Here is a 26,626-nt window from a genome sequence, read left to right on the forward strand (position 1 = left end):
ACCGGTTGCTGTTGCACGCGTGAGATAGCGGCAAGCACTGTAACCACACCGGAAAACCCACTAAGCCCAAAGTGGCCGAATCACTGCCGCTTATCGGAGAGCTGCAGCGAGCGGGGATAAATCATCCGCCCCAAGGTACTCTTCTCTTCCTCACCAACCTCTCTACGTATTCCCCGATCGGCTCCTCACGGAACCTTTTACCCCCTTGCCATCTCATTACCTTTGCCCACCTCCGAGAATGTCACCCACCACTCCCCCTACCCCATCCCAAAGCCGCCTCTCCACGCGCATCTCGCTGCGGTGGCCCCCGGCCTCCGCCTTCGAAAACACCGACACAATCGTCATGTCCGTAGCGGGCTGGTACGTCGACCTCCGCATCGACCAAGCCACCACAACCATTGACTGGGCCATTGCTGGCCAGCGCGTCGTGGATCCAAATGACTCCAGTATGCACCTTTTGTCCGTACTCTGCACAGCACAACAGCATACTAAACCCCTTATCAGCCCGCGTACAATTCACACACGAGCTGGACTCCCGCAACTCCTTCGATGACGTCGACTGTGGGACTTTCTCCACGCTCCCGAACGGGGACGACCTGGAGAAAGGGTCGATGCCTCGGGCGGATCTACCCGGAAAACCTGTCTGCGAGTATGAGGAGGTGTGGCGGGAGTGGGAGTTCAGGCGGGGCCCTGAGGGGCCTTCGAGGGGGATTTCCTGGGTCTTGGAGTCGCAGACTGGTCCTGGTCTTAAGGAGGGTGAGGAGGGCGATGTGACTCGCACGTTCATTGGTCGGGTCTGGGGGACGTATCTCGCTCTCCGGCAGGTCCAGAGACATGTTCGATCGCCTGGTTCGAATACGACTGTTGTCAAAGATGGAGGGGAGGTGAGTGCCCTTCGGGAAGGGTGGGATGTCACTGAAGGATGGGGCATGAAGTACAATGTTGGTGCGGAAGCGAACAAGTTGCCATCAATGAAGGACATTCCTGACGCACAGGGATGGACCACCGGACAGACTGTCACAATTGCCAGGGTGCAGTTTACGGTACGCGCTTTCGAGGAAATCAGTGCATGAATGGTATATCTATTCACATCGAGTCATTAGATCTATGGCGGTCTATATACACAACAACGGAAGTCGTCAATCTACTGCTCGTTGCAGAGAACGTAACGGAATCTGGCCTTGCCAGCTTCCATGTCGACGATGGCAGTGTTGGCATCCTTCATGGGGCGCTCCTCGACCCAAGTGCGGACGTTTTTCTCCGCGGCCAACTCGAGCATCTCGCGGATCTCGTTGGGAGAGCCGATGAGGGAGCCGCTGAACTTGACGCGCTTGAAGATCAGAGCAGGGGCGGGAATGGAGAGGGAACCGTCCTCGGGAACACCGAGCTGAACGAAAGCACCGTCGCGGTCAAGCAGCTGGACGTAGTCGGTGATGGGCATCTACAAGACAGCGAATCAGCGAGCTGTTCAAGAAAGGTACGCGAGAGAACTCGAAGAAACATACCTTGGAGGAAGAAACGGTGGAGATGATCAGGTCGAGGGAGCGGGAGTTCTTCTGAGCCCACTCGGAGTCCTCATCGGTAGCGATGTAGGCATCAGCTCCGAGCTTCAGAGCATCCTCTTTCTTGTTGGCCTTGCGGGAGATGGCGACGACCTTGTCGGCACCGAGGGCCTTGGCGAACATGATACCGAAGTGGCCGAGACCACCAACACCGATGATACCGACGCGCTTGCCGGGACCGCAGCCGAAGTGCTTCAGGGGGGAGTAAGTGGTGATACCACCGCAAAGCATGGGAGCAGCGACGGCGGAGGGAATGGCATCGGGGATCTTGACAGCGAAGCGGGAAGGAACACGGTTGTAGGTGGCATATCCACCGTACGACTTGCCGCCGTTGGCGTACACGCCATTGTACGTGCCAACCATAGACTTGGGGCAGTACTGCTCGAGACCAGAGGCACAAGCCTCACAGTCGCCGTTGCGGCCCATGCAGGACTCGCTCTGAGCACCAACACCGACACGGTCTCCAACCTTGATGCCACCCTCGACCTTGGAGCCGACGCGGACGGCAACACCGACGATCTCGTGACCGACACAGCAAGGGTAGTTGGTGGGACCCTAAACAAGTTAGCAGACGAAAACACCATCCAATCGTGATCAAGAACATACCCAGCCGCTTCTCAAGGTGTGCATGTCAGAACCGCAGATACCGCAGTGAGTGATCTTGATGTCGATATCGGTCTCCTCCCAGGGCTTGGGCTCGAACTCCTGCCAGACCATGTTGCCCTCGGCGGCCTTGGGCTCGAGAGCCATCCAGCCCTCAAACTTGTAATCGGTGGAAGCCATTGCGAATGATGTGATGAGATGTGATGAGATGTGTGGGGTGTGGTGTGCGAGATGACAACTGTCTAAACTGCTGATTCCCCGGGGGTCATCGCTGCATTTATATTTGCATCCGCCCACCCAGGTCGGCGTAACCCAGGGAACTGCTTAGAAATTCAGCAGAAAAGTGGTTCAGTTTCTCTCTGCGTCGTTTTGCCTTGTGGTGGGGCCAATTTGTCTCCGAAGATCTGCTGTGAACAACCGTCAACAGAAGCAATGTGGATAAGGCGGGAGCCACATAGTGGCACCAGGGGCATGGCTGGACCGAGGCACACCCATGATTCAGGTCATCCAGTGCTAAGTCCGTTGGAGACGGGCATCCGCTGCGTGCAGGTCAGCAAGCACATTGCCATCTTGCCCCTGCAAAAAGTCGAACTGAGCGAATTCCGTTGGGCCCGGCAATACTCGGTACAAACCCGTCATTGGACATCGAGCGTCCGCTTCCCGCCGTGTTCTGGAGCAGTACCAAAGAAAACGCTGCCATCAAACCAGGGAAGCGCAGCCCTGCTGTCTGGAGCGCTAGTTGATTATGGTCTGAAACTGCAACCTGCTGACGCCCCACTCCGCGGAGTTAAGGGATAATAAGCTGCTGACGGTCGCGCAGCCACTGCCGGTTCGAGGAGCCCCATCCGGGCACCACATTCAGACCGGACCGCACATTAATTTCTGCTAAGCTTCTAGAAAGCTCTGCGTGTTGGGCTTAGGGAGCAATCGGAGATTTCGATTCCGCGAAAGTGTGGCTCTGACGTCATGTCAGCCGTGTGCCCCTGACGTCTTGGTTTGTGCACGCTGCGCACTGCACAAAGTTTTCTCGGGATCGCCACCGCTTCGGCACAGATTTGTAGCCGACCCTCCTCCGATGGTTTTCCGGATGCTGTCGTTCTCGACGCTCTGCACATGGAATTATGTATAGGACAGTGCCTTTGACTTGTGTACAATGCTTCAGATGTTCTTAATCTAGCTAGCTCAAAAACATCGCTACTCGCCTTTATTCTAGACAATCGAAGTATTCGCTCTCTGCAAAGCTGACATTGTCAATGCACATCTCACACTGCGATCTGCCAGTCCGTAAACGCCGATAACTTATCTTCAGGTATTAATCGTCGAGGGCATCAATCACAAGTCCTATACATTATTACTATTATCGTCGTCCTGTCTATAGCACGAGGTACACTCAAACCCGGCTTCCTCAACATGCCAACGGCCAATCCAGTCCACAACCACACCACATAACACAACCCAGCCCTCATCCCCTCATCTTAGCCCCCCAACCCCAAATAAAGCATCACCCGCCATCAGCTAGGTAATGTACCGACACTAAACCCCCCTCACCCCCCTAACCAAAAAATATAGCACCTGCGGCGCCTCGCCCCCGAACTCGGAATAATCCGTGGTGACCGTCTCCACCACCCTAAACCCATGCTTCAGGTAGACCTTCAACCCCGCGGGCTCGGACATGACATACGTGCGGAGACCGTGGCGATCGGCGACCTGCAGCCCGCTGGCGACGAGCATGCTTCCGACGCCGCGGCGCCAGAAGTCCGGGTGGGTGCAGAGGTAGTCCAGGGCTAGAGGGTTGGGTTGCATTAGCTAATGTCATGATACCTTGGTTGGGCTGAGATAAACGAGACTCGGGTCACAACTCCATTGATTACAAGTTGCCACCTTTCGTATCCCAAACTATACATACAGTACACCTCCACTTACCCTTTCACCCGCACACGGAGGCTAGAGGGTGCAATTTTTCGGATAAACAACAACAGAAAGCAGACGTTATACACAGTATAGCTCTTGAAAGGATTAGAAAAAAAATTGGAAAAGAAAAGAACTTACTCAGAAACTCCTCCCCTCGCGTAATCGCCTCATCCGCCTCCTCCAACGGCCGACTCCGGAACTCCATCAGCCCGTTTTTCTTCATTCCCGGCACTTGGCCCCCGTCACTAGCGGCATCGAAGTTCTTCTTGAACTCGCGAAGATCATCGTCGCTCACAGCTTGGACCTGCGCCTCAGGCCAGAAGGTTCCCTCTTTCCCTGTCTTGTCTTCCACGCTTAGTAGTGAGTCCGGGACGATCCACCGCGCGTACCCAACCACCGTCTTCTCTCCGGAGTCATCGATGTAGGAAACCATCTGGTGGCGTTTGCGGTCGCGACCACTGGCTAAGGAGAAGGGGAAGCGGGCGGTGACGTCGGCGATGATGCGAGCTGGGTTGGGGTCGGTCCAGAGGAAGACCCAGTGCGGGTCTGTCAGGCGGGCGAGCATGATGGCGCGGGCGATTTGCGGGGAGTCTGCGGGGGTGCAGCGGGTGAGTGTGAACGACATTTTTCGTTGTTTCGGAGTTGGATTGCGACGGTGGTAGGGATATCAGTCGTGCGATTCTTTATGGGGTGTTGCTTTTGTTAAAATGAAAGTGGGCGAAGCGAGCAGCAGGCTAATTTCTGTGTATAGGCAGAAGGATGCATTTTATGGACGGCGGTGAGTTAAGGAAAGGTGTCCAGTTCTTATCTGTTGGTTAGATCTGAGGATAGGAAGGTGTAACTGGTCAGCAATGGTTAGTGCTTACCTATCCATGGCTGTTCGTGGGCACCGTGGTGCTTACTGAAGTGAACTATAGAATGCTTAGTAGTCAACAACGGGAGGATGAAGCTAGCAACACGGCTGGTATAACTTCTTCCGCTACACGATCCTTCATCCACTGCGCACTGAATTGGCTGATTACCCAAGGACCCTCAACCCCTTAGCCTGATAAAATGGGGTATGGTTCTCGTCAGAAAGGCTTTGAGCACAGAGAACTTACGTTGAATCTCTAGCATCTCCGATGCACACACAGCCACACGTTTAAAATCTCGGATGCAAGTCTCAGTATGAATCTCATGACAGGAGCTGCTGATCAATTGAGGACTCAGTCCAAATACTCCAATGAAATCGCCTGCACGAAATGTCCATTGGCCAAAACGAAAGCCTGATAGTCCTCGGTCGTAGGCGATTTGGCATCTCAAATCCACCTACCCAATATCTCGAACTTTAAACTGCAGCTGCGACGAGCAGGCATTGGCACAAAAAAATGTAATTCTGTCTTCGCTTCGTGAGCTGGAGGATGTTGCATATCTTCGCCGACCTTCTGATCTCATTCGAAGCGTGAGTTAATAAACACTGCTCCAGCGTCCTAAGGTTGAGTAATATCGCTCATGTTAGCCTGTCTCTTTCCCGAATTGATATCACCACAGCTTACCACGGCGTGTGAGCGATAATCTTGAGAGATCATGAACCTGTTCATCGAGGTCTGTCCACGCTGTAAAGAATCGTTGCCATCTGACTAGGTGCGTATCTCGAGAGCAATAGATATCGATTTATCTTCGGGTACCTGCGTGATATCCGCCCATCACCGTTCTAAAATGCATAAGAAGCAAAGCCCGATGGTATAGATACGCTTTAGTCGGAAAGGACTCACATTGGGTGTGACTATAATGCGATAAACCGATCGACCTGCAACCTTGCGACCGTAGAAGCTCTATTCCGGCCAGACGCTGATCGTGGTATCAACCTCGAGGCGGAAAACATGAGCGCCGTTGAAACGATTCAAAGCCACTGAGAGACTTTCCGATAAGCATGGCCAAGTCCACGGAGTTCTGGGCATTGAAAGCAAGACGCGTAGTCAACGACCAAGAAGGCCAACCACTACATTTGTAAGATCGATATTGCAACATTGCACGATCGCATACGCCTTTTCGAGTGCCTAGGGCACTGTGAGGTAGTAATAGCATCACAGCACGATTGTCGTCATCATCCACCGCAAATGGATCCCTGGGACGATCCGTGTTGGCGCCGTGCGGGAACGGTTATCTTATCGTGAATGCGGGCGAAATGACGCGGGGTGTGGGGATAGGCGATAAGATAAGCACTGCATACCGCGAGACGTCAGCTTAATATCAATTCAATCGAAAATCGAGAACTGAAGACGCGTTTGAGGATGAGAGATCTGAAGATGGGTATGGTGAGTCTTGTCGGTCAGTCGCGGGAGACACGGGCGCAGGGATCAGGCCGGGCAAGTTCCCTACGTATACACGTGACCGCGAATAGGAAGGGACGAAGTGCCTGGATCCAGTCTTGCGCTGAAAAGCGTGGTTCTTTTCTCACAAAGTTTGTTGTAAGAACGACTATCAAGGTCAATTGGACGATTTTAATGCTGGTATGTTGTAGATCTAAACAATGTGGTATAAATCATGGTTTTAACTTTGTGCAGCATAGCTAAGTGTTTTGTGGTTGTAAATGGCAACTCAGCGGACGAGGTGGGTGGTACTTTGACATTGAGAAGAACTTCAATTTGATGCTAGCTAGCTAGATACGGAAATAGCTTCAGAAGAGCTCGAAGGAGAAGTTGTGGGGTGGGAGCGGAAGGGGGGTGGCGGATGTGGTGGATGGGGAATGAGCAGCTGCGCGGGCTCGACACGCAACCTACAGAAGGGCGATGGGACGATTGAACGGGATGGGCTGCAATAGCTTCAGCCAAGAGGCTACCAATTCATCCATGTCCCATCATCGGGTATGCCATCATTTGTAGGAGAACTTGGGTCAGGGATAGCTTCAGGCTGGCCTAACAGTCGATGGAACCCCCCGGGCATCGAACCGCTCGCAATCATATACTGATCGCAGTGCAACGCCTCAGTCGCCCTCTGCAGTGTGCTGGCGCGCAGTCTGTATAGCTTCATGCGTGGCCAAAATAGTAAAATTATATGGCAGATGTAAAAAAAAGGCCAGACCAGTATAGTTAACGATCCCATAATGAACCAAGCTGCCTCCGTACGTTTGCGACAACGGTGCTGGCTAACACCCTGTCTACCATCCGAGTTGAATCGGGGGCCGTACCACTAGGAAGGCTCGCGCACCAGCTTCAAATTCGAACAGATAGCGGTCTGAGCGAGATTCGAACGAGCGTGGTCTCCAAAGATCCCGGCTCTAGCGGAGTACACCGTGCGAACATGGGCCTCCAGCCGTTCGGCCATCAGCGGTGACTGGTTTCGAAAGGAGATAGTTACGGGGGGGTATAAGGGAGCAGGCGTAACGATTTCAGGCACCCAAAGTTGGTGCCTGAGGACGGCAGCCTGAGCGCAGGCGGCTGGCAGTGGCAGCCCACTGCAGGCGAGAGAGCCTGGCTATGGCCCCTGGTGTGCACAAGACGACCTGGGGGTCAGTCAGAGTGCACACGGCAATACAACATCCATCGAGCCGTATTTCCAGTATGCAGAGGTGAGATATATGCCCTGATATGCCCAGTGCAATGACATGAACGGTATCCATCGAGGAGTATAATTGAGGCTGCAGAAAATATTAGCATCGATGCCGACTGCATACGTTGGAGGACTTGGAATACAGTACCCTATGCAACTTACCCCTCAGCGAAAGCAACGCAGACTCCAGCAATCCCAGCACTTGAGATCCTAGAGGATGGTTGCAATCACATCGTAGCTCTTCGCACATGCCTAGATCAGCCAAATTAGCCGTCAACATGTCTCTTCGTGCTCAATGGCTCTTTCGACAATATGCTACTAGGGCTACCCCAGGGGTGGTATAAATTTGGCTAACGCAACATTGACAGCAGATAGCACAAATAAACCCATTCCTAGAGCATCCAAGTGACAAGTAGTTGAGTAGACAGACATGAACTATCAAACACTACTACATTGCCTCAGCATTGGCGGTTGGCGATACCTCGAACGAGGGGCATTGAGATCATCCTATTCTTGCAGGGTTTTCAAATGCTGCCGTGGCCTCTTAGCGAGCGGCAGAAACAAGCGACCGCCTGCCCCCCCCCTACCCCAACAAACACGACAAACATGACCTCCTCGGCTCACCAGCAGCAACACCAAATCAGCCTTCTATCATCGTGCATTATCTAGGCTAGATTGTAAACTGGTTTGGAGCACAAGACTTCCTTGGTCGGACGTTGAGGACTCCTTATCCCTCGAGTCATTTCTCTGAATGCCACGTTTTGACTTGGTTGGTCGGGATGTAGATCCCACCCTTCTCCACATGGTCAAACTATATACTTTTCTGAGCCTTCTGTGTGACTCGAAAGAAGTACCTAAACCTGCTTCAAAACCTCCATGATAGTCCGGCGAGATTCACTCCGAGTTGCATGTGCCAGGGATGTCGAAATGTAGGCGTCACCAGTCACAAGATCATGAAATTCCTTGACAAGAGGGAGCATTCCAGCTGCATGTCAATGCAGGAATCCCATTTCGGCTGCAGTGTAGCGTCAAGAGTACCACATCAGGAACTATCAGACAATTATTGGCCGAGTGACAGGGAATTCAGGGCTGTTTTTCCCTCGTGAATGAAGTTTGACATTTTGACATTGGCCAGGTATAAATGCATTCCCATGACTATCCGACTTTCTATTATTTTACTGAGCCGAATCATTCGACATCCTGTGCCTCGATATCTTCGAAATGCTCGAAAACAGCGAGCTAGCTCCTCCCACATTTACCCCATTCCCACTGACTCCATTAGACCATCTGTTGCCCCGGCTTCATATGACATGTTTTCCCTATTTAGCGACGAAATCGCCGGCTGAAGACGCTTCAATCCTGAAAGATGGAATTGAGCTCTTGGTCACGCAAAATCCCATCCTTGCGGGAGACGTGTGTCCAACATCGCAACCAGAAGGGAAGGCTAATAGATTTGAGGTACGACCGCCGACAGAATTGAGTATCAAGGAATTTCCTCTTGTCCAAACACGGGTGCACGCTCAAGAGTATTTCTACCGCCAGAAGACGGTTTATTCGCATCGTGTCACCAGCAACGACCTAGGCCAAGCCAAATACCGGCCCGTTCCGTTAGATGCAGTCAATCAGGAACGCGCCCCGGGACTTCGGTGGCAACTGAATGTCTTCGAAGACGGTATAGTGATCGGAATATGCTTTCACCACTTGTTCGTCGATGCGATGGGCGTGTATATCATTCTTCGATCTTTGTCTGCATGTTGTCAAGGCTTGAAGCACCCTCGTCAACTCGCACTCCAGCCTATTGATAGCGACTGTCGCAAACGAATCTTTGAGATGGGCCAACAAGCGGAATCCATGCCAGGGACCCGACGGGTCGACATCTTCCCCAGCATGAACACAGCTCTCGACATGACCGTGGGCAGGATTCCGTGCCAGCTTGTGACAGTCCCTTTTGAGGTGATAAGTCGTCTCAGGGAGGCCTGTCAAACTATCACAACGGATTTGTTAAGTTCGGTGGCTAAAGATGGCGACCCGAGTTCTTCGCAAGCACCTCCAATATTCTCCGATAGTGACGTAGCCGCAGCCTTGATGTGGCTCTGCTGGGCGCGATCTCGATACCACCAACCTGAACTTAGACCTCAACCAGACGAAACCTCCATGATACTGATGATTGAGCTTCGCCAGAGAGGCGTACTTCCACTAAACTACATTGGAAACGCCGTGGCCCCTGTCATCGCATCCGTGCCTCTTTCTCCCGCCGTCAACTCTCCCTCCAAGGCCACCACTGATTCTCATCACACCTCCTCAGAGAAGTACCGCCAGATACCAGGACTCAGCACTTACGACCTCGCCCTTCTCGCAGACCTCACCCTCCGTGCTTATAAGGCGAGTGTCGGAGTCAATGAAGAATACATACGAGGCCTCGTTCGGGAAAAGTATATCAGCCGCGACTGGCAATCCTACTATCCTAGCGAGGGACAATTCCTCTACAGCAACATGCGCTTACTGAATACATCCGGACTCAATTTCGGCAAAAAGCTCGGAAACATCGTGCGATTAGAGACCCTTGACTTCCGGACCAACGGGCAGTGTTGGGTGTTGCCAGCTGCAACGAGAATGGCGCCCTGGGAGTTCCGCATGTCGATGGAAAGGGAGGACATGAAGCGGTTCCTCGAGGATCCGTTGTTAGTTTGGGCAATGGGGAAGAATGCGGCGAAACTGTGAAGGGTCGATGGGGCGATTACTTGGTGAGAGCGATAGTTGCATGCTATACTTGGACATACTTCTAGACTGTTCGTGCATATTTATGGAGGCCAAGAACCGAGGTATATACTTCGTAGCGGAGATATACAGTTTGAATGCAAGATGGCAGCCTTAATCCTCGGGTGTCGGACCATGATCAATAGTCGCGTATCAGTTCAAAACAGGCGCGTGACCCCGCGTTCGATGACAACAAGACAAAACACCAACAGCAAACTGACCAACCTCAATCGCACTGATATTCTTTGAACCTACCCTGCCCCCTTGATTTCTAAAATGACCCGCGGCAAAGAAATGACCCCACAGCTCCGCTCCCGTATCTGCGAGCTCCACTCCATCGGCTGGGGCGCGCGGAAGATCTCCCGGGTGCACCCCGAGCTGTGGCTGAGCGGCATCAAATACACCATTCGCAAAGAAAAGGACCGTGTGAACTGCATCACGTAACCACGCCCAGATCGACCTAAGAAGCTCTCCGAGGACCAGCGGGCGCTTATCAGGGCGATGGTCGAGGCCGACCCCGCCGTCAAGAGTGCAGTCCTTCCGCAGGCGGTGGGAAATGCGATTACCAAGCGGTCGCTGCAGCGGTTGCTCAATGAGAAGGGTATGGGGCTTCGGGCGTGATGTGCTTGAAGGCGCGTTGCGATATTGGTATTCCTTCCGGCGAGAGGAGATGCACCAGTGGGTTGCAGGTGAGTTGTTGACGGAATGGTCAAACTACATGGCTGCAGGTACTGAAGGTACATTACTACAGGGCTCTTTCCCTTTCTTTCCCTTCGAAGCGGTACTAGCTTTGTTGACTCGAAACTGACAGATGGTGTACTTCCGTTCCTCTGCACGCCATTTATTGTCGAACACAAGTGACAAAGACACAAGACCAAGGCATTGAAGTGTCGAAGCCTCTTATCCCTCTCGAAAGACACCACCCAACTGCCCCGTCGTCTTCTTCCCCCATCAGAAATGGAAATTCTTCCTTTCTGGCCACGCGTCTCCTTCATCACTGACCCCTCCCTGAATCCGAGGTATGCGTCGATGAGAACTGCTGGGTCATCGTGGCATCTGCGCAGTTCTTCTCGTTTTCGAGGAAACAATGCTTTGTATTCGAAGGGCCTTTGTCCTTGTGGCGTTTCCCATTCTCACAATATGTCTATATAAGGACCGGAATCGCTATGCTTTGTCAAGTGTTTGTTGCCGTCCAAATACTTTGCAATCCTTCTCATGATCACAAGAACCACCAGTCTCTAGGACGCACACTCACCAAAATGTCATTGTATGAAGGGGCTCCGAGTCACAGCGAAATCCAAGTGATTTCCGAGCGGATCGACGCTGACTCAGCAGCCGGGCGTAGTCCCATCCTCTACGAGAATGAGATTCGGAACTATCTAGGCGCAAGGGTGCGGGGAGTGGGCGAGCGATTGCTCCGAATGGAGGGGGCAGACGTGAAATTGTGCAGCGGCCGCATTACTGCGAGCGGCATCGGCGACCGGTCGATCATCGAGGCCATTCTCATCCAATCGAGAGGCGTCCCACCGGTGCGGCCCTGCAGTTGTTGTAGGAACAATCGCTTTCCGTGCACGTTCCCCACGTGCCTCCATGTGCCTGATCCCCTGACATTCCAGGGCATCTGCGGCAACTGCAAGGCTTCGGGTCGGGCGTCGAGAAATTGCGACGCCATGAGCGCTTTCTTCGAGATGGAACAACAACAAGCACACATGGCACAAACGTTGCAAAGCATGGCGGACGATAGCAATGCTTCCCAACTTCCGAACGGCGTCCGAACGGTCTCCCAAATGGTGCTTCCTAATCGGACCGTTAGTTTCTGAATGAGGCGTTTTCGACGTTCCTTGCAGAGTCCCTAATCATTGTATAATTACATTCATCACCTGAAAGAACCTCCACCTTCTAAATTGTGTATTATTGATGCAAGGTATTACAGTTACGGAAAAAGCACCCGCAGCTTGATTGTTCGCCCCCAACTACCCTATCGCAGCGTGCGCCAAATTCCGCGCGTTGCTTGTTCTTAAACCATCTAGCTCCAATTGTATTCATCTGTCCGCGGATGCGAGCCACCCAGCCGTGCTGGAGTTCCGGACGAGCGAAAAGACATTTCGAATAACGGCGCGGGCTACGGGCGTCGCACAGCAGTGGAAAGTGCGGGTGACATGCTCTCGGCCTCTCTCGGTCAACGAGAATCTCGACTCGGGAGAAAGAGGAGAGGCGAGATCGGGATAGATCGCCCCACACTGATGCTGCGAGCTAGGCCGGCGGAGGAGGCTTATCTTCCATTCCAAGCGACGTTGTTTCATTGGGCCGTTTGAGGATGTCAGGTATCAATGGCCTTCGGATAGTATGGTGCCACTGTTAGGTATAGGAGCAATCAGCACAAACCATGCAACGTACTGTACAGTGAAAAGATTTCTGGACTGGATCGAAAGCGGCGAAATATACGAAGCTGAGCTGTTCCGTGGTGCAGAATCTCCATCCCTTCCAGCCGGCAGTTTTCTGGGACAGTGGAGAGAGCTCTCTTCCCCTCACCTCGCCGCTTACCATACATTAAGCTTATATGTAAAATTGGTCTAGAATCTAGAAGTTCGACCAGTTTACGGTATTCATCGTGCGATGAGTCTGTATAACGTGGTACCTACCAAACCAGAGCCTACAAATATGAGGTAGGTGGCTAGACCCCCACTGCTTACATTTCGGAACTCCATAAACAGCTTGTGCAGAACCACAAACCCAATCGATGATAAACTGCTCCCAGTCGCCACCGTCGGAATTCTAGGAACCCTAGGAATCTTGATCTAAGCCGCACATTCGATGCAGACGGGAAAGATCTATCGAATCTTGTCCTTTCAGTGACCCGCAGCGCAGACCGAATGGGGAAGGCGGTGATTACGGCCCAGGTGGGCGGACAGGCCAAACGGTCTAGACCCCAAGCTTGACCCGGTTGGGTCAAGCCACACTCTGCGGCTGCACCTGTGACGCAACTGCCGCCGGACGCTGCTTTCTTGAAGGCGAAACAAAAACTTCGGGAAGTCAGTCGGGGGGGGATCGCAGTTCATTATTGTCGCATGCCCCACACACGCTGACTTTTGTTCATTTCTCATCATTACCATTTCTTTTCTGGGCTCTACACCTTTTGCAAGATTAAGGGTACTGAACAACATGGACTGAACGAAAAACAGAGGTTTCACGAGACGGACAGCAGACAGGAAACACCGCATCTAACCTGCAGGTTGACAGCCCCCCCGAGGTGTCGACGCGATGGAGAACGTAGCCTCTCCGGCTTCCCAGCAGGAGGAACACGAAGCGGATCGTCGCGCCAGGGAGTTATTCCACTACTTCCAACCGGACAATCCTGCTTTGCTCCCTGCTTCTGAGGGCACTGATCCACACGGCTCGACCTGTGCGTACGCTCGAGCCAGTCCAAATCTTGTCCTTACTGCCTTGGCCCAGTTAGCTGCGGTCAAAGTAGGCGTTCAGCGTGCGATCATTAGGTACGTTGTCCACGCTTTGTCCTCTTTCCAACAAGATTGCGATGCGACTTGTCCTTCACACAGGCCTGGCCTTCGTATGGGTTGCCATTGCTAACTTGTCCCCAGCTTGATCGATCGCGAGACGCTCTATGTAGTGGCCGAGGCATCACGCTCGCTAAACCTGGGGGATAACACACTTTATGAGGATGATGGCGACGGGCTCTGGATGGGCTGCTCCCGAGGCCCTGTTGCTGGCACTCTATGCGAGGTAGCTACTCCTGCGACCCCAATTCCCCTAACTTCGCCATGCTGATTGATCTGCGCCAGAAAACAATCACCCTATTATCAACCACAGCGGACAAATACCCTTTCTTTATTGTGGAGGACTTGCAACAACATCCCAAATTCTGTCAGATACCCTGTGTGTCCGGTTCGCCTTTTTTCCGCTACTATGCCGGCACACCCCTGATGACCAGTAGTGGTATCAACATTGGAAGCTTATATGTCATCGATCCAAGGCCCAATCTGTCCTTGACGGCCGCTCACAAGGAAAGCCTTGGCGTGATAGCCACCGGAGTGATGGAGTATCTGGAAACCTCGCGGCAGTCACTCGAAAGCGCTCGTTTGATGAAAGTCTTGTCGGGGCTCAACTCGTTTGTTCAAGACCAAGGCAAAGAAGAGTCCCCGACCGCAGCCATTCCACGAAGTGCGAGCCCTTCTGACCTTGACCGATCGCGAACTCCCAGCCCTCGGCCCGTTTCATCGCTCGAGATCGACCCGGAGCTTCCCCCCCGAAGTACGAAATCGTCTGTCAAGACTACAAGCCCGGCACAGAACAATAACTTCTCTTCTGCGGATTCTGTACCGTCAAGCCCCACGAAACAGCAGGCTCCGTCTAACCGACCTGGCATCAAACCTCATGCATCGTCGTCCGGGAAAAGACACGAGGTATTTCAGCGTGCTGCAGACCTCATGCGTGAAAGCCTAACCCTGGGAGATGAAGGAGGGGTCGCAATTTTCGCTCTCAAGGACAGGTTTGACATTGATGAAGACGAAGGATTGCTAGACAGTACGACCACCGGATCACGGCCCGCCGCTACTACCTGGGCTATTTCGACCCGTAATGTTCACAACTCGCCGTGGGGAAATGAGTCAGACCCCACGCCTGCCAAGCAAATAAGTCGGCACTTTCTACGGCGGATGATGCAGCGTTTTGGTAAAGGAGCTTTGTGGTACTTCCATCGCGATGGAACAGCCTTCTCGTCCGACGAGGAGACGTCCTCGCAGACTAGTAACCAGCCGGCCTTTCAGTTGCCGTCATTACTCCATCCGCGGGATCGGGACACGCTGAATGGAAGGGACTTGGGTCTCCTGCAGAGCTACTTTCCGAACGCTACGCGCATTATCTTCGCCCCCCTGTGGGATGCATCGAACTCGCGTTGGTTTGGCGGCTGTTTCTGCTGGAGTTCCGTGGAGACCCGGATTTTCAGCCCCCATGTAGAACTGGGTGGCGTGCTCGGGTTCTGTTCCTCACTGATGACGGAGGACAGTCGTATCCGGAGTCAAGAAGCTGACAAGAAGAAAGGAGATTTCATCAGCAGTATATCGTGAGTTTTCTTGCTTCCCACTGTGTGACTGTTGGACTGATTGAAGGGGAAACAGGCATGAACTTCGGAGTCCTTTGCATGGAATTCTAGCCGCAGTGGAATTTCTCGCGGAACAAACGCTGTCCAGCTCAGCTCGGTTGCTTCTGGATACTATTAGGGCGTGCAGTCAAACTCTGTTGGATACGTTCGAGCAGATTCTTGATTTCAGCAAAATCAACTCATTCAAGCGGAAGGCCCGGGTGGCCGGTACATCGCTGTTGCAGGATGGAAGGGATTCTGTCGCTGCGCAATTTGGTCCACGCTCATTTTATATTTTGAAAGTCGTGGACATTGTGACAATCGTCGAGGACGCGATCGAAAGTATCTGCGCGGGGGCCAATTATCTTAATATTACTCGTGCTGGTGACTCTTCAACCTCGAAGCCGTCCTCCCCCTTAGGAGATAGCTACGGTGGCAAATCTGAGCACGTCGATATCACTTTGGATGTCGGCATGGATGACTGGGTTTTTGTTTTGGAACCAGGGGCCTTGCGACGTATTGTCATGAATGTTTTTGGAAACGCACTGAAGTACACCCCAACCGGGTCCATCTCCGTACACATGGAGATCCAGAAGGATAGCAAAAACGCATCTCGCGATGGGCATGACACTTTGCTTCTGACTGTATCCGATACCGGTAGGGGTATCTCCCCCGACTACCTTCGATATCACCTGTTCACACCTTTCATGCAAGAGGATCCTCTGTCCCCTGGCACGGGTCTTGGTTTGTCTCTTGTCCACAGCATCGTCCGCTCTTTGAAAGGCAATATCAAGATCAAGAGTCAGTCGGGAGCGGGGACGGTGGCCAAGATCTCGATTCCCCTTACGAGGCCCGAGAAAGAAAGTGTAGAGAGCGCGACAGTGCTCGATGACCCGCTTCTCACCCCCTCAGCAGGTCTCATTGATGGCGTGAAGCAAGAACTGGCAGGGAAGACAGTGTGCTTCGTCCAGCCCAATGATGTCGCCTCTGCTAGTGCTATCGCCAGGTACCTAACGCAATGGTATGGCATATCACTCCAGGCGTGGTCACCTGATGTTTTCCCAGACCTTGTGATTGTCGACGAGACGCAATTGCACCGCGTCAAAGTGTTGAACGAACGATCCACTTTGCTCATTCTGCACCGCGACAGGCGTGCTACGTATTCGAAATCTCCCGGACTGAGTCAGCTTCGCGCACGGATCGAATGGTTGAGCCTTCCGTGTGGTCCTTACCGATTAGCCAGAACGATCCAGAGTTGTTTGCAAGCACCACCTCAGCTTCCCGGGATGGAGGATGTCTCACCACCAATTGCGTCTGAAAACGGCGTACAAAATGGGAATGGGCTTTCTGCTGACCAGGGCCCTGGTCGAAGTCTCCCTTACCGTCCGGCAGCATCATCCATTCCCGACACCAAACTCTCTGCACTATCATCAAACCCAGATCTTGAACCTCAATCTACGACATTGCCAAAAATAGATACGCAAGCACAACAGAATGGAAGCTCTGGCGGCCAACTACCTACCCTTTCCCGCCCATCCGAGGACATACCCCGGGTGCTTCTAGTCGAAGACAACCCAGTTAACATGTCGCTTCTCAACCGCATCGTCAGCCGGCGACAACCCCTTGTCGTGCACGAGGCCATCAACGGCAAAGAGGCCGTCGACGCAGTTGACGCGATGCCTGAGGGCTATGACTATATTCTTATGGGTTAGTTTTCCTACCTCTGGACTTACATCATATCCCTGGTAGCAGTTCTAACCTCAGTAGACATCTCTATGCCCATTATGGATGGTTTCGAGGCCACCAAAGCAATCCGTATGATTGAGAAGGAGCGCAAGACTTCATCACCGGCGAAGATCATTGCGCTCACTGGTCTGGGGTCGAATGATGATATTGCGAAAGCGTATGCCGCTGGCGTGGATGTATTCGTCACGAAGCCGGTGTCTCTGAAGAAGATCACGCAGTTAATGGATCAGCCTAAGGGATGAGATTGAGCGATCCAGGCTTCAATATCATCCTCTCAAGATGAAAGATGGAACGTCTTGATCGACCTGCACAGCGTTAATTCTCAGGCGTGTCAAACGTTTCCCTCGGGTCGGAATCTCCCTATGGACTTGCGGGGTCGAGTCCGACCGAGCCCAAGGCGAAAGCTGCTCACGCTTATCGAGCAGAGCACATGGTCCAATCGCCAACGGCAAGAGTCAGCGCGCCGACCATACCATGTCCTGAAGAAGAGGATTCCAGGCCTCTTTCTATCCCCGCAGTGGACAACACGGCCGAATTCCGATCCACCATTGTAAGTCCCCAGGAGCTATCTGTAGTCAAGATAACTGCCCCCGACTGTACATAGCATCATTCGCGCAGCTGTTCTATCCATTGGACAGGCTGACAGCCATGAAAGGCCTTGGAATTGGACCTTCTTGTCACCAGAAATGTGCGGAGTCAAAGTGTTTGTTCGGCGTCGGCTCCTGTATTCTTGCCTGGCAACCGGACGTGTTGGTGCCAATTATACCTAATTTCGAATGAAATGATAATGATTTAAAGGGGCGGACACATTGTCTCTATTCACCTAGCTACTGCGCCTTCACTGAAGATATGACGTAGGCCGATGTGTTCCTGCATGGGAGTGCCGATGAGCTCGGAAGTCCCGGACACAACAAGATTCGGCATAATCGCCCGTTTGGTGACCCTTCGCCTGCAGTCAACTCCCGACGGCGCTGACATGCCGTGCATAAATGGAGGAGGGGTGGACTCAATTCTTTTGTTCTATTGGTGGAAGTAATTGAGCAAGAGAAGAGATTGGCAAGGACGCAAAGCAGCTCAGCGTGGCCCTAGGCCCTGCTTATTTCGCATGCGACGAGGATACCTGGACATCTCCGTACCCAATTCAGAGATAATGCATATGCATAGCCGGATCCCTGTCCAGCGACCCACACCCCAGTAACCAACAATGTCCAGAGTTCAGAGTCCAGCCACCTTGGCACAGCAACCTGCCACAACATGCCATCCCGAGAAACCACCCCCATACACCTGTCAAATACCGCCAGATGTCTCATCCTTCGATTAGTTAAATTGCATAGTAGTTGGAATTTCTCGTTGGATGCTCGTGCCGAGGCGAAGCGGAGGACCTGGGCACTGTCGGTGGTGTCTTAGCCAAACTAGTTGCATGGCTGCATTTGGGGGCAGCCAGATAGGAGGGGGGGGGGTTAATCTAAAACAGCTTCCTTTAATCTATTTCTCCTAATTTACCGCACGTTGTCTCGGGTAGTGGTATTGCCCGAAATAGGTTGGATAACCTTATATCGACGGCTGTTATGAGTGGTGCAGGCTGGAGGGTTGGGAAGGCCTGATCTGTGGTTTTGAATTCTGGGCAAAGCTTTACTCTCCTCGTAACCTCAACAACAACAACAATAAGAACCTACTACACAAAAAGGTTACAGGCCCGGTAGACCCTGGGTACCGTACGCAGCTGAAATGGGAGATGATTGCCCAGGGCAAACGGATTGTAGACTACCCGTGAGCAGGAGCGGCGCAAACCCTTCCGGATGATCCGGCGACAGGGCCATCCCATTTCCGACCAAAACCGCTCTTTCTGGCAGCCGGGCCAAAATGAATCAGGGGTCATGGGCGCTGCTCCGAACGACCCGGATTTTCTGGTGCGTGGGGCCCGTGCCTGCAGGGCCAAGCAGGAAAGACACCCCGAAGCAGCAGGTTTCCCGACCATCGTGCCGAGACAAGCTTTTTAGCGGCTTGGGGGAGGCTTGGGATTGAGGGTCCGCGGAAATTGCGCACACCGCCCGGACTGGACCCTTGTGCCCTAAATTATTATTAGCCGAGGAGGGTCCTCGATTGTGGCTGCCTAGTTGTTTAATTGTTGCCGAGATGGGATTCGGCTATTTATTGCTGTCTGCATCGACTGATGTCATGGTTCGGGTTGGGACGTTTGCTGCTTCAGTACTGAGGAGAAACCTGAGGGGAATTGGGGTGGTGTTTGGGTGCTCGTTTGATCCTCCCCAAGAACCAGGCATGGAACATTCGACGATTCGATATTAGGTAACGTGAAGGAGCACCACACAAATGCCCAGCCTTGCACCGTTCAAAATGATTGCTCAGGATTGATTTCAGCTCGAAACCTGGCAAATCAGCTGAATTACACCTGGGCTTGGGAGCAGACCGTTTGAGGAGCTAGCTCTTGGCTTGCTCCACTGTGGAGCGGGAGGTGAAGCTGCGACGAAGCTGCCGGGCTTCCTCCACCGCAGGAACTCCGGCAATGAAGGAAGGCCCTAGTTCGCCCGCAGGAACTGTTTCCTGGAGCAGGGCTCGTTCTTCACGCCACTGTTAGAGACTGACACCCCGGTGGAGGTGCGGATATCATCCCCTGGCCCTGAGAATCCTACCATCATGAGTTTGCTGCTGCAAATCGGGGTATAAAACTTCGCGATAACCCAGTCTTCCAGTCCTCTCTCATCACACACATTCCCTCATTCTCTCTCTCATTCACTCTTTCCTTTCTGTTGATCAGATCAGACCTTCAGTCATTCTTTCTTTCATCTCCATTTCTGTTGACCAGAAAAACAAACTAAATCCACCATGCGTTTCGATCTCCTCACCTTGGCCGCCCTCGGCTCCCTCGCCGTTGCGGCCCCTACCCCCCACGATGTCGCTGAGAGAGATCTCGTCGAGAGATCCTCCTGCACCTTCACCGATGCTGCCTCCGCCAAGGCCGGTGTCAAGAAGTGCTCCAGCTCGATCCTGAAGAACATCAAGGTCCCCGCCGGCCAGACCCTTGATCTGTCCGGTGCCAAGAAGGGCTCCACTGTACGCGCCCTGCTCCTATTCGCCATGTTCCCATACTAACTCCGTGACAGGTCACCTTCGAGGGCACCACCACCTTCGGCTACAAGGAGTGGAAGGGCCCCCTCATCCGCCTCGGTGGTGAGAGTGTTACCTTCACCGCCGCCTCGGGCGCCGTGATCGACGCGCAGGGTGAGCGCTGGTGGGACGGCAAGGGCACGAACGGCGGCAAGACCAAGCCCAAGTTCATGTACGCGCACAAGCTGCAGAGCTCGTACGTCAAGAACCTGCACATCAAGAACACGCCCGTGCAGGCCATCTCGGTGCAGGGCAACGACGTGCACATCGAGGGCGTGACCATCGACAACTCGGCCGGCGACAGCAAGGGCGGCCACAACACCGACGCCTTCGACGTTGGCGAGTCCAACGGCGTCTACATCAGCGGTGCCAAGGTCTACAACCAGGACGACTGCCTGGCCATCAACTCTGGCGAGGTAGGCCTGTCCCCTTTCTCCTCATCGCCTCAATCAAACAAGCTAACGACGGCAGAACATCTACTTCGACAGCGGCTACTGCTCCGGCGGCCACGGCCTGTCGATCGGCTCCGTCGGCGGCCGCGACAACAACGTCGTCAAGGGCGTGCACATCACCAACAGCCACGTCGTCAACTCCGACAACGGCGTGCGCATCAAGACCATCTACAAGAAGACCGGCTCCGTGACCGACATCACGTACGACAACATCCAGCTCGAGAACATTGCCAAGTACGGTATTGTCATCGAGCAGGACTACGAGAACGGTTCCCCCACCGGCACCCCCTCCAACAGCATCCCCATCAAGGACGTCACCATCAACAAGGTCACCGGCTCCGTCAAGAGCTCCGCCCAGCCCGTCTACATTCTCTGTGGCTCCGGTTCGTGCGCTGACTGGACCTGGAAGGGTGTTGATATCTCCGGTGGTAAGGACAAGAAGACCTGCAAGAACGTGCCCAGCGGTGCTTCTTGCTAGATGCCTCGCATGGTGCTTGGGGGGTTTTGGGGCGAGTGCGAGTGATGGGGGTTCAGGGGGCAAGATGTACTCTGCCTGGTGGGCTGTGTATTAGTAGTTGGATAATATTCTATAATTTTAGAAATTAATCAGAAGGTCTGGTGTGATTCATTTCCTTTGAGATTGGCTGTACGAGAGTAGTTTGGAGAAAAGAGTGGCGGTTCCGGTATCCTCCTTTGGGACTATACTAAACATTGTCACTTCCGATAGAGCTGTGCACCAGCCGAGCCAGTCAGTACTTGTCGAGGACCACGGTGTATAAGTACCAGCCTCCAGGCACCACTCAAATAATCGTAGACACACATCCGCAAATATCCCTCAAACGTAGTCCAGAGTAGCTACTCCCCAGCGACACCGCAATAGTACCAACAAACAAGCAATCACATTCAGCAAAACACCCGTAAGACCCAACCCCAATCTCACTCTTCCACACTTCCTCACCCCGAACAATCGCTCAACAATGCCATACTTGAGAAAAAAAAAAAAAAAAAAAAAACCGAAAGAAAGGAAAAAGCCTCCTGATCCCAACCACAACCACTTTCCCCAATCCCACACAAGGAAAGTTAAGGATCAGCAAGTATCAACCATCACCTTATCGAACGCGTACGCATCTCCGGCCATGTAGCAGTTGGGCGTCCACCCCATCTCAAAGACCGCGTCGTTGTGGCAGCTGGACCCGTACTGGCACATGTACACGCCGCAGGCGGAGTGGCCGCTCAGGATGCGGGCGCTCCTGTAGGCGAAGTCGAACTGCGCGACCGCCGTGCCGCTGCCGGAGTCGAAGGTGATGGTCTCCTCGTGGGTGGTGCCGGCGCAGTTCAGGTTCTCGTAGAGGCGGACGGTGACGGATTGGGCTGATGCTTGGACGAGGGGGAGGAGGGTGGCGAGGGTGGCTAGCGCCGGGGTGAGGAGTGTGGATTTCATTCTTAGTCGTTCGAGCGGGAGGTAGATGGGCGGTCTAACTTGGTCAGATGGGTTGTTGGGTACGGGGTGTTGAGGCGGGGAGGACACACGTGGGGATAGGAAGTGCTTGGTTTGGTCCTATGAGGGGGTTGCTCTGTTTATTCGTTACTGGGAGGATAGGATGGAGGGTTTATAGTCTGCAATTCCCTTGTTTCTGGGAGGGGGGTGAGGATAATCGCTAAGCTGAAGCCATCCAGAATCACGAGCCCAATATCAATGCCTCGTATTTAGACCCAGAACCCCATAAAGGTATAGAGCATCTCTGCATGCGTGGTTGGCTTCCTCAAGGTTCACGGGCCGTACCCATTGTCTCCCACCCGGTGGAATCCCAAATCTAGCACTGATCAGATTAGATCGGTGTTGTCGCTGGCACACCAATATCTGCAATGAGTTGAATGCGCTCGTGATCGCGGGGGTGGACGATTGAGACTAAGGGCTTGGCGGGACTCGGTAGCGGAGCGCCAAGGGGAGGCTAAGGGGGGGCCAAGGGGAGGCCAAGGGGACGGTGGCTTGGCAGACTTGCAGGTCCATTCCGCTATTCCTTTTCGGAACCGAGTGGTCGGTTTGGGAAGGTGATTTGTTTCGAGGAGATTTCAGGGGTGCCCAGAGGATATTGCCATGCTTTTGTGGACAGTGTCTTGTCTTGGCGGGCGAGAACGAATGGCATGTTGGTAGACACTCCGTACATTTTCACTGGTTCTGTGCCCGCAAGTAAATTAAACTAGGCCGTACTTTCCCTCCCTTCCTCCGTCAAACCACTCTCCACCCCCCAGTTCAAAGACATGAAGAGCGCACTAGCCCTGCCATCCAGAATGCAAATCCCTCTTCTTCCCCGTTGACACGGCCACTGATCCAGAGGGGGTAATCAACCCCGTCGCGTTCCGTATCATCTCCGCCACCGCATTAACCTCCTCTACCCCCACCGCCTCTCCTCGGGTCTTCCACCCCAACTCCACCGGCAACCGTTCATGCTCTACACACAGCACCAATCAGCACCCATAACCCACCGCCAAACCCAGAAGCTGGAGAAGTACATACCAAAAAAATACTCCACAAGCGTGCGATTCACTTTCCCAGACCCTAAATCCCCGAACGCGATGATCGGCGCTGCCACCTCACCGAGACTAAACTCCTCGGTCCGCGCCGTGAACGTGTACGTCGGATTGAACGCCTTGGACTCGACCTGCCGCGCCAGCTTGCCGTTGGCCAACATGGCAGCGTCCAAAGTTGGGGATGTCCAGTAGCGGCGGGTTTGGGCGAAGATGGTGGCGTTGAAGATGTGGTTGTTGCCGAAGTAGGCGTCGCTTCGACTGATGTCCTGTTAATGGGGTTTATGGGTGGGAAGGTGTGAGGCGGACCTGAGACTTGCGTCGTGTTCGAGGATGTTGTGCTGGTTGAGTTGGTCCCTTGTTTTGGGGTGGGGTGTTAGTGGGTGTGCCTGTGGGGTGGGGATGAAAGATGACAGGGGAAAGGGAGGTTGGCGCACAAGGTGAAGTACGTGGCGTTGGGCTCCGGGTTCACGACAATGGCCATTTCGAACATCAGCGTGGCGAGAGCGGAGGTGAAGTTCAATGCGGCGCCGAGGGCTTCGATCAGCCGGGGCCGCGTGATGTTGCGGCCGTTGTGCGGGAGGAAGTGATGGTTTGCGAGGGTGTTCATCATTGGGCAGGGGCCACGGTCTAGGGTTCATCAAAGCTTGTCAGTTCGGTGTGACTGGGGGCGTGGGAAGGGAGGGGGCGGGCGTACAGTCGTCTGCTCCGGCGGGTTCCAGTGGGAGATGTCCGCGGGCCCGTAATGCGGGTGGGCGCTGGCTAGACCTAGCAGGAGGGTGGTGGGGAGGGTGAGCTTCATGGTGAGTTAATGGTGTTGTTGCAGTGTTGATGGAATGGAGGAGAAAATCACATATCAAGAGGCAGAGGGAAGGGTATTTATCAGTGCGTGCTGGCTACCACACAGGAATTGTTTCAGCCTGGAGCGTACCATCTGCCATGCTGCTGCTGCTGCTGCTGCTGCGGATGATGATGTGGTGACTGCATACTCCCTAGGTCAGGAAATAGAATCCCAAGCAAGGCAGCAAATTGGATGCGCCAATGGCATCGGGGTTGTTACAACGCACTTGCATGGTTGTCGCGGCATCAAACGAGCATGGATGGCGGTAAGCGATGCTCAAATCGGTGCCGAGTACGAGTACGAACCCGCTGCTGCAGATCGGCCCTGGTGGGGCGGGCAACTTTATTTACCAGTTAATCAGGAAATGCTGGCACCTTATAGGTTCAATTGTACGCTGATGCCTGGGATATGCGATGGCTGTTTCGACGAGAATAACTTTGAGGGTGGCTGGAGGCAGTGTTGCAGAGTCGGATGCAGACGGAACGGGGAGCCCTAAGTGTATTCCAGCTAGCCGTGTCATTGCCTTGCAAAGCATTAACTTAATAGCGATAGTGCAATAGGAGTCCGCCAGATGGAGAGACGAAAATCATGTCGCAGTTTACTAACCACGAACAAAAAGATTAAGATGGCAAAATTTTGAAACAATTGTATTGAATTCGTTGTAAAAAGGACTCGTATATAGGGTGTGGGAGAGTAATGAATCTAAGCGGAGCCATCAACCCCTGCCATGGCCCGCAGTAAGCGGCCTGGCTATCAAGGCCTCATGTCATGGCTGCCAACCACTCGCAAGGTCAACAACAACACTACATAACCGAAGACGCCCCTCCAAACCCAGCCTCCATCCCAGGCGCATCCATCGACGCACAGGGGAAATCATCCAGCCTGACCGGAATCCACCTCGGCACCCGCAGCAACCAGCCATACAAGATCTCAATATCCAGCACGCAGTCCAGCGAGGGCTCACCGTCGAACTCATACAGATACACCCCTCGATCAGTGCCTGTCTCGCCCCGAGACAGTTCGCGATAGCACCGCACATGCTCGAAGGCGTGAATGATCCCGTGGAAGAGCGGCGCGCGCGGCCGCATCTTCCGCAGCTTCTGGAAGATGGCCCGCAGGCGCTGCTCCAGCACCTCCCAGTCGAAGGTCTGGGTGGTCAGTTCGCGTGGCTCCGGGGCGATGAGCATCACTTGTTGGGTGGGGGTGATGGTGCTGATTTCGAAGGTGTGGGTTTGTTGCATTTTGGCGGTGGGGGTTAGATTGGGTATAGGAGGGGTTCGGGGTTGATGTCATTGTTGAGTGGGTTGGGGACGGGGGGTTATATAGTGGGTTGTTTGATGAGACTGTGATGGTGACATTGATAGTTGTTTGCTTGTTAGTGGGGACTTACGCTACAGTGGAAGTAGGGCTTTGTGTGCTGACGGCTCTGTACATTGGGTCTTTGTTAAAGGGCCATGATTCGAAAGATTCTTGTCTTACCCTGGGTTTTCAGGCGTGAGAGACAAAGCCGTTAGCCTTAGTGTAGTTTTAGTCCCTTGGAATGATCGTTCTTAAGCGGGGCAGGTGTCATCTAACATTCGAGGCTGCTCTGCAGTATCAGCAAGGGGACATTGACTCGAGACAGACAAAAGCGATTAGAGAGAAATACACACCAACCGATATTCAAACTCTACGCAAGGCGACCTGACACCACAGCCGAAGAAAGAAACACATCCAACAGATCAAATACTGTAACTTCTTTGAGATTATATCATATATACCCCATACCCCAAGAAAGAAAGGCAAAAACCCTGAGTTACTTCTTCTTCCTCTCCCGATAATCCCGCACCCAGCCCCTCCGCACCGTGATCAGGGCACACGCCAAGAGAAACGTCAAAATCTCTGGCGCCCACTCCTCCTCGAACGAGGGATTCAGCGGAATCGTGCTCATCCACGCCACCGTCGCGTCCGTCGACTCGGTGTCGAACACCGTGTGGCCCCAATGGTGGAACCGCAAGAGGTACGACCCGCTCCCGGGCATCGTCGGGGGCACCTCCAGGAAGTACCGGATCAGGCCCTCGCAGTAGATCGAGCCGCCGAAGGGCGCGGCGTGCGGCCGGAGCTCCCGCTGCTCCTGGATGCACGCGAGCAGGTCCGGCACCGCGTCCTCCCAGCGGAAGAACGGGGTCACGCGGCGGAAGATCAGGTTCACCGTCTCCGTCCGCGCGCCGATCGGGTGCAGCATCACGTCGAAGGGCGGGTAGGTCATGTCTGCGAGGGTGTAGCCATGCCCCGGCGCTGGTCTTGGGGAGACTTCGCCTTCTTCTTGTTTGGTGTTGTCTTTGTCGGTTTCGCTGGCTTTGTCGGTGGGGTCTGATGTTGTTGGAGGGGGTGGGGATGGAGGCGGTGGTCGTCGCGTTGGGCTTGGAGAGCGACTCGGTGGGGGTCTTTTCTGGGATGGCATCGTTGTGTTGTCCAGATGAGGTGGTCT

At 53.6% G+C, this 26,626-nt stretch overlaps 12 protein-coding genes across 12 annotated transcripts; 7 read left to right on the plus strand and 5 right to left on the minus strand.

The window, feature by feature from the left end:
• Positions 1-238: 238 nt before the first annotated feature.
• On the plus strand, positions 239-1,073 carry BO82DRAFT_276761 (uncharacterized protein; the record flags this gene model as incomplete). Its single annotated transcript, XM_025631156.1, has 2 exons — positions 239-446; positions 505-1,073. The coding sequence occupies 2 exons, from the start codon at positions 239-241 to the stop codon at positions 1,071-1,073; spliced, it is 777 nt and encodes a 258-aa protein (XP_025494823.1).
• A 35-nt stretch (positions 1,074-1,108) lies between these two features.
• Positions 1,109-2,284, minus strand: BO82DRAFT_351822 (NAD(P)-dependent alcohol dehydrogenase). The gene is made up of 3 exons (XM_025634525.1): positions 2,169-2,284; positions 1,506-2,117; positions 1,109-1,441 (listed from the first exon to the last, which is right to left on the minus strand). The coding sequence occupies exons 1-3, from the start codon at positions 2,277-2,279 to the stop codon at positions 1,145-1,147; spliced, it is 1,020 nt and encodes a 339-aa protein (XP_025494824.1). The 5' UTR covers positions 2,280-2,284; the 3' UTR covers positions 1,109-1,144.
• A 1,414-nt stretch (positions 2,285-3,698) lies between these two features.
• On the minus strand, positions 3,699-4,701 carry BO82DRAFT_372301 (GNAT family N-acetyltransferase; the record flags this gene model as incomplete). Its single annotated transcript, XM_025637312.1, has 2 exons — positions 3,699-3,949; positions 4,215-4,701. The coding sequence occupies 2 exons, from the start codon at positions 4,699-4,701 to the stop codon at positions 3,699-3,701; spliced, it is 738 nt and encodes a 245-aa protein (XP_025494825.1).
• Positions 4,702-8,828: 4,127 nt separating this feature from the next.
• Positions 8,829-10,328, plus strand: BO82DRAFT_390007 (uncharacterized protein; the record flags this gene model as incomplete). Its single annotated transcript, XM_025638492.1, has 1 exon — positions 8,829-10,328. One exon carries the CDS (start codon positions 8,829-8,831, stop codon positions 10,326-10,328), a length of 1,500 nt encoding a protein of 499 aa, XP_025494826.1.
• A 312-nt stretch (positions 10,329-10,640) lies between these two features.
• Positions 10,641-10,985, plus strand: BO82DRAFT_362372 (uncharacterized protein; the record flags this gene model as incomplete). The annotated part of the gene is made up of 2 exons (XM_025636850.1): positions 10,641-10,788; positions 10,819-10,985. 2 exons carry the CDS (start codon positions 10,641-10,643, stop codon positions 10,983-10,985), a joined length of 315 nt encoding a protein of 104 aa, XP_025494827.1.
• A 638-nt stretch (positions 10,986-11,623) lies between these two features.
• On the plus strand, positions 11,624-12,184 carry BO82DRAFT_429961 (DUF3716 domain-containing protein; the record flags this gene model as incomplete). Its single annotated transcript, XM_025640582.1, has 1 exon — positions 11,624-12,184. One exon carries the CDS (start codon positions 11,624-11,626, stop codon positions 12,182-12,184), a length of 561 nt encoding a protein of 186 aa, XP_025494828.1.
• Positions 12,185-13,440: 1,256 nt separating this feature from the next.
• BO82DRAFT_329358 (hybrid sensor histidine kinase/response regulator) lies at positions 13,441-17,450 on the plus strand (the record flags this gene model as incomplete). Its single annotated transcript, XM_025633050.1, has 5 exons — positions 13,441-13,858; positions 13,964-14,105; positions 14,165-15,444; positions 15,500-17,169; positions 17,227-17,450. The coding sequence occupies exons 1-5, from the start codon at positions 13,626-13,628 to the stop codon at positions 17,448-17,450; spliced, it is 3,549 nt and encodes a 1,182-aa protein (XP_025494829.1). The 5' UTR covers positions 13,441-13,625.
• A 2,602-nt stretch (positions 17,451-20,052) lies between these two features.
• On the plus strand, positions 20,053-21,264 carry BO82DRAFT_276798 (glycoside hydrolase family 28 protein; the record flags this gene model as incomplete). The annotated part of the gene is made up of 3 exons (XM_025631158.1): positions 20,053-20,280; positions 20,331-20,750; positions 20,806-21,264. The coding sequence occupies 3 exons, from the start codon at positions 20,053-20,055 to the stop codon at positions 21,262-21,264; spliced, it is 1,107 nt and encodes a 368-aa protein (XP_025494830.1).
• A 609-nt stretch (positions 21,265-21,873) lies between these two features.
• Positions 21,874-22,227, minus strand: BO82DRAFT_362376 (uncharacterized protein; the record flags this gene model as incomplete). The annotated part of the gene is made up of 1 exon (XM_025636851.1): positions 21,874-22,227. The coding sequence occupies one exon, from the start codon at positions 22,225-22,227 to the stop codon at positions 21,874-21,876; it is 354 nt and encodes a 117-aa protein (XP_025494831.1).
• Positions 22,228-22,947: 720 nt separating this feature from the next.
• On the minus strand, positions 22,948-24,141 carry BO82DRAFT_304116 (peroxidase family protein). The gene is made up of 5 exons (XM_025632171.1): positions 24,013-24,141; positions 23,753-23,945; positions 23,625-23,672; positions 23,305-23,576; positions 22,948-23,239 (listed from the first exon to the last, which is right to left on the minus strand). The coding sequence occupies exons 2-5, from the start codon at positions 23,926-23,928 to the stop codon at positions 23,061-23,063; spliced, it is 675 nt and encodes a 224-aa protein (XP_025494832.1). The 5' UTR covers positions 23,929-23,945; positions 24,013-24,141; the 3' UTR covers positions 22,948-23,060.
• Positions 24,142-24,914: 773 nt separating this feature from the next.
• On the plus strand, positions 24,915-25,397 carry BO82DRAFT_408715 (uncharacterized protein; the record flags this gene model as incomplete). The annotated part of the gene is made up of 1 exon (XM_025639704.1): positions 24,915-25,397. A coding segment is annotated over one exon (483 nt), but the record flags the coding sequence as incomplete, so codon positions are not given.
• Positions 25,398-25,951: 554 nt separating this feature from the next.
• Positions 25,952-26,599, minus strand: BO82DRAFT_399464 (uncharacterized protein; the record flags this gene model as incomplete). Its single annotated transcript, XM_025639112.1, has 1 exon — positions 25,952-26,599. One exon carries the CDS (start codon positions 26,597-26,599, stop codon positions 25,952-25,954), a length of 648 nt encoding a protein of 215 aa, XP_025494834.1.
• Positions 26,600-26,626: the final 27 nt, after the last annotated feature.

This window comes from Aspergillus uvarum (assembly GCF_003184745.1).
Source record: "Aspergillus uvarum CBS 121591 unplaced genomic scaffold BO82scaffold_10, whole genome shotgun sequence".
NCBI lineage: Eukaryota > Fungi > Ascomycota > Eurotiomycetes > Eurotiales > Aspergillaceae > Aspergillus > Aspergillus uvarum.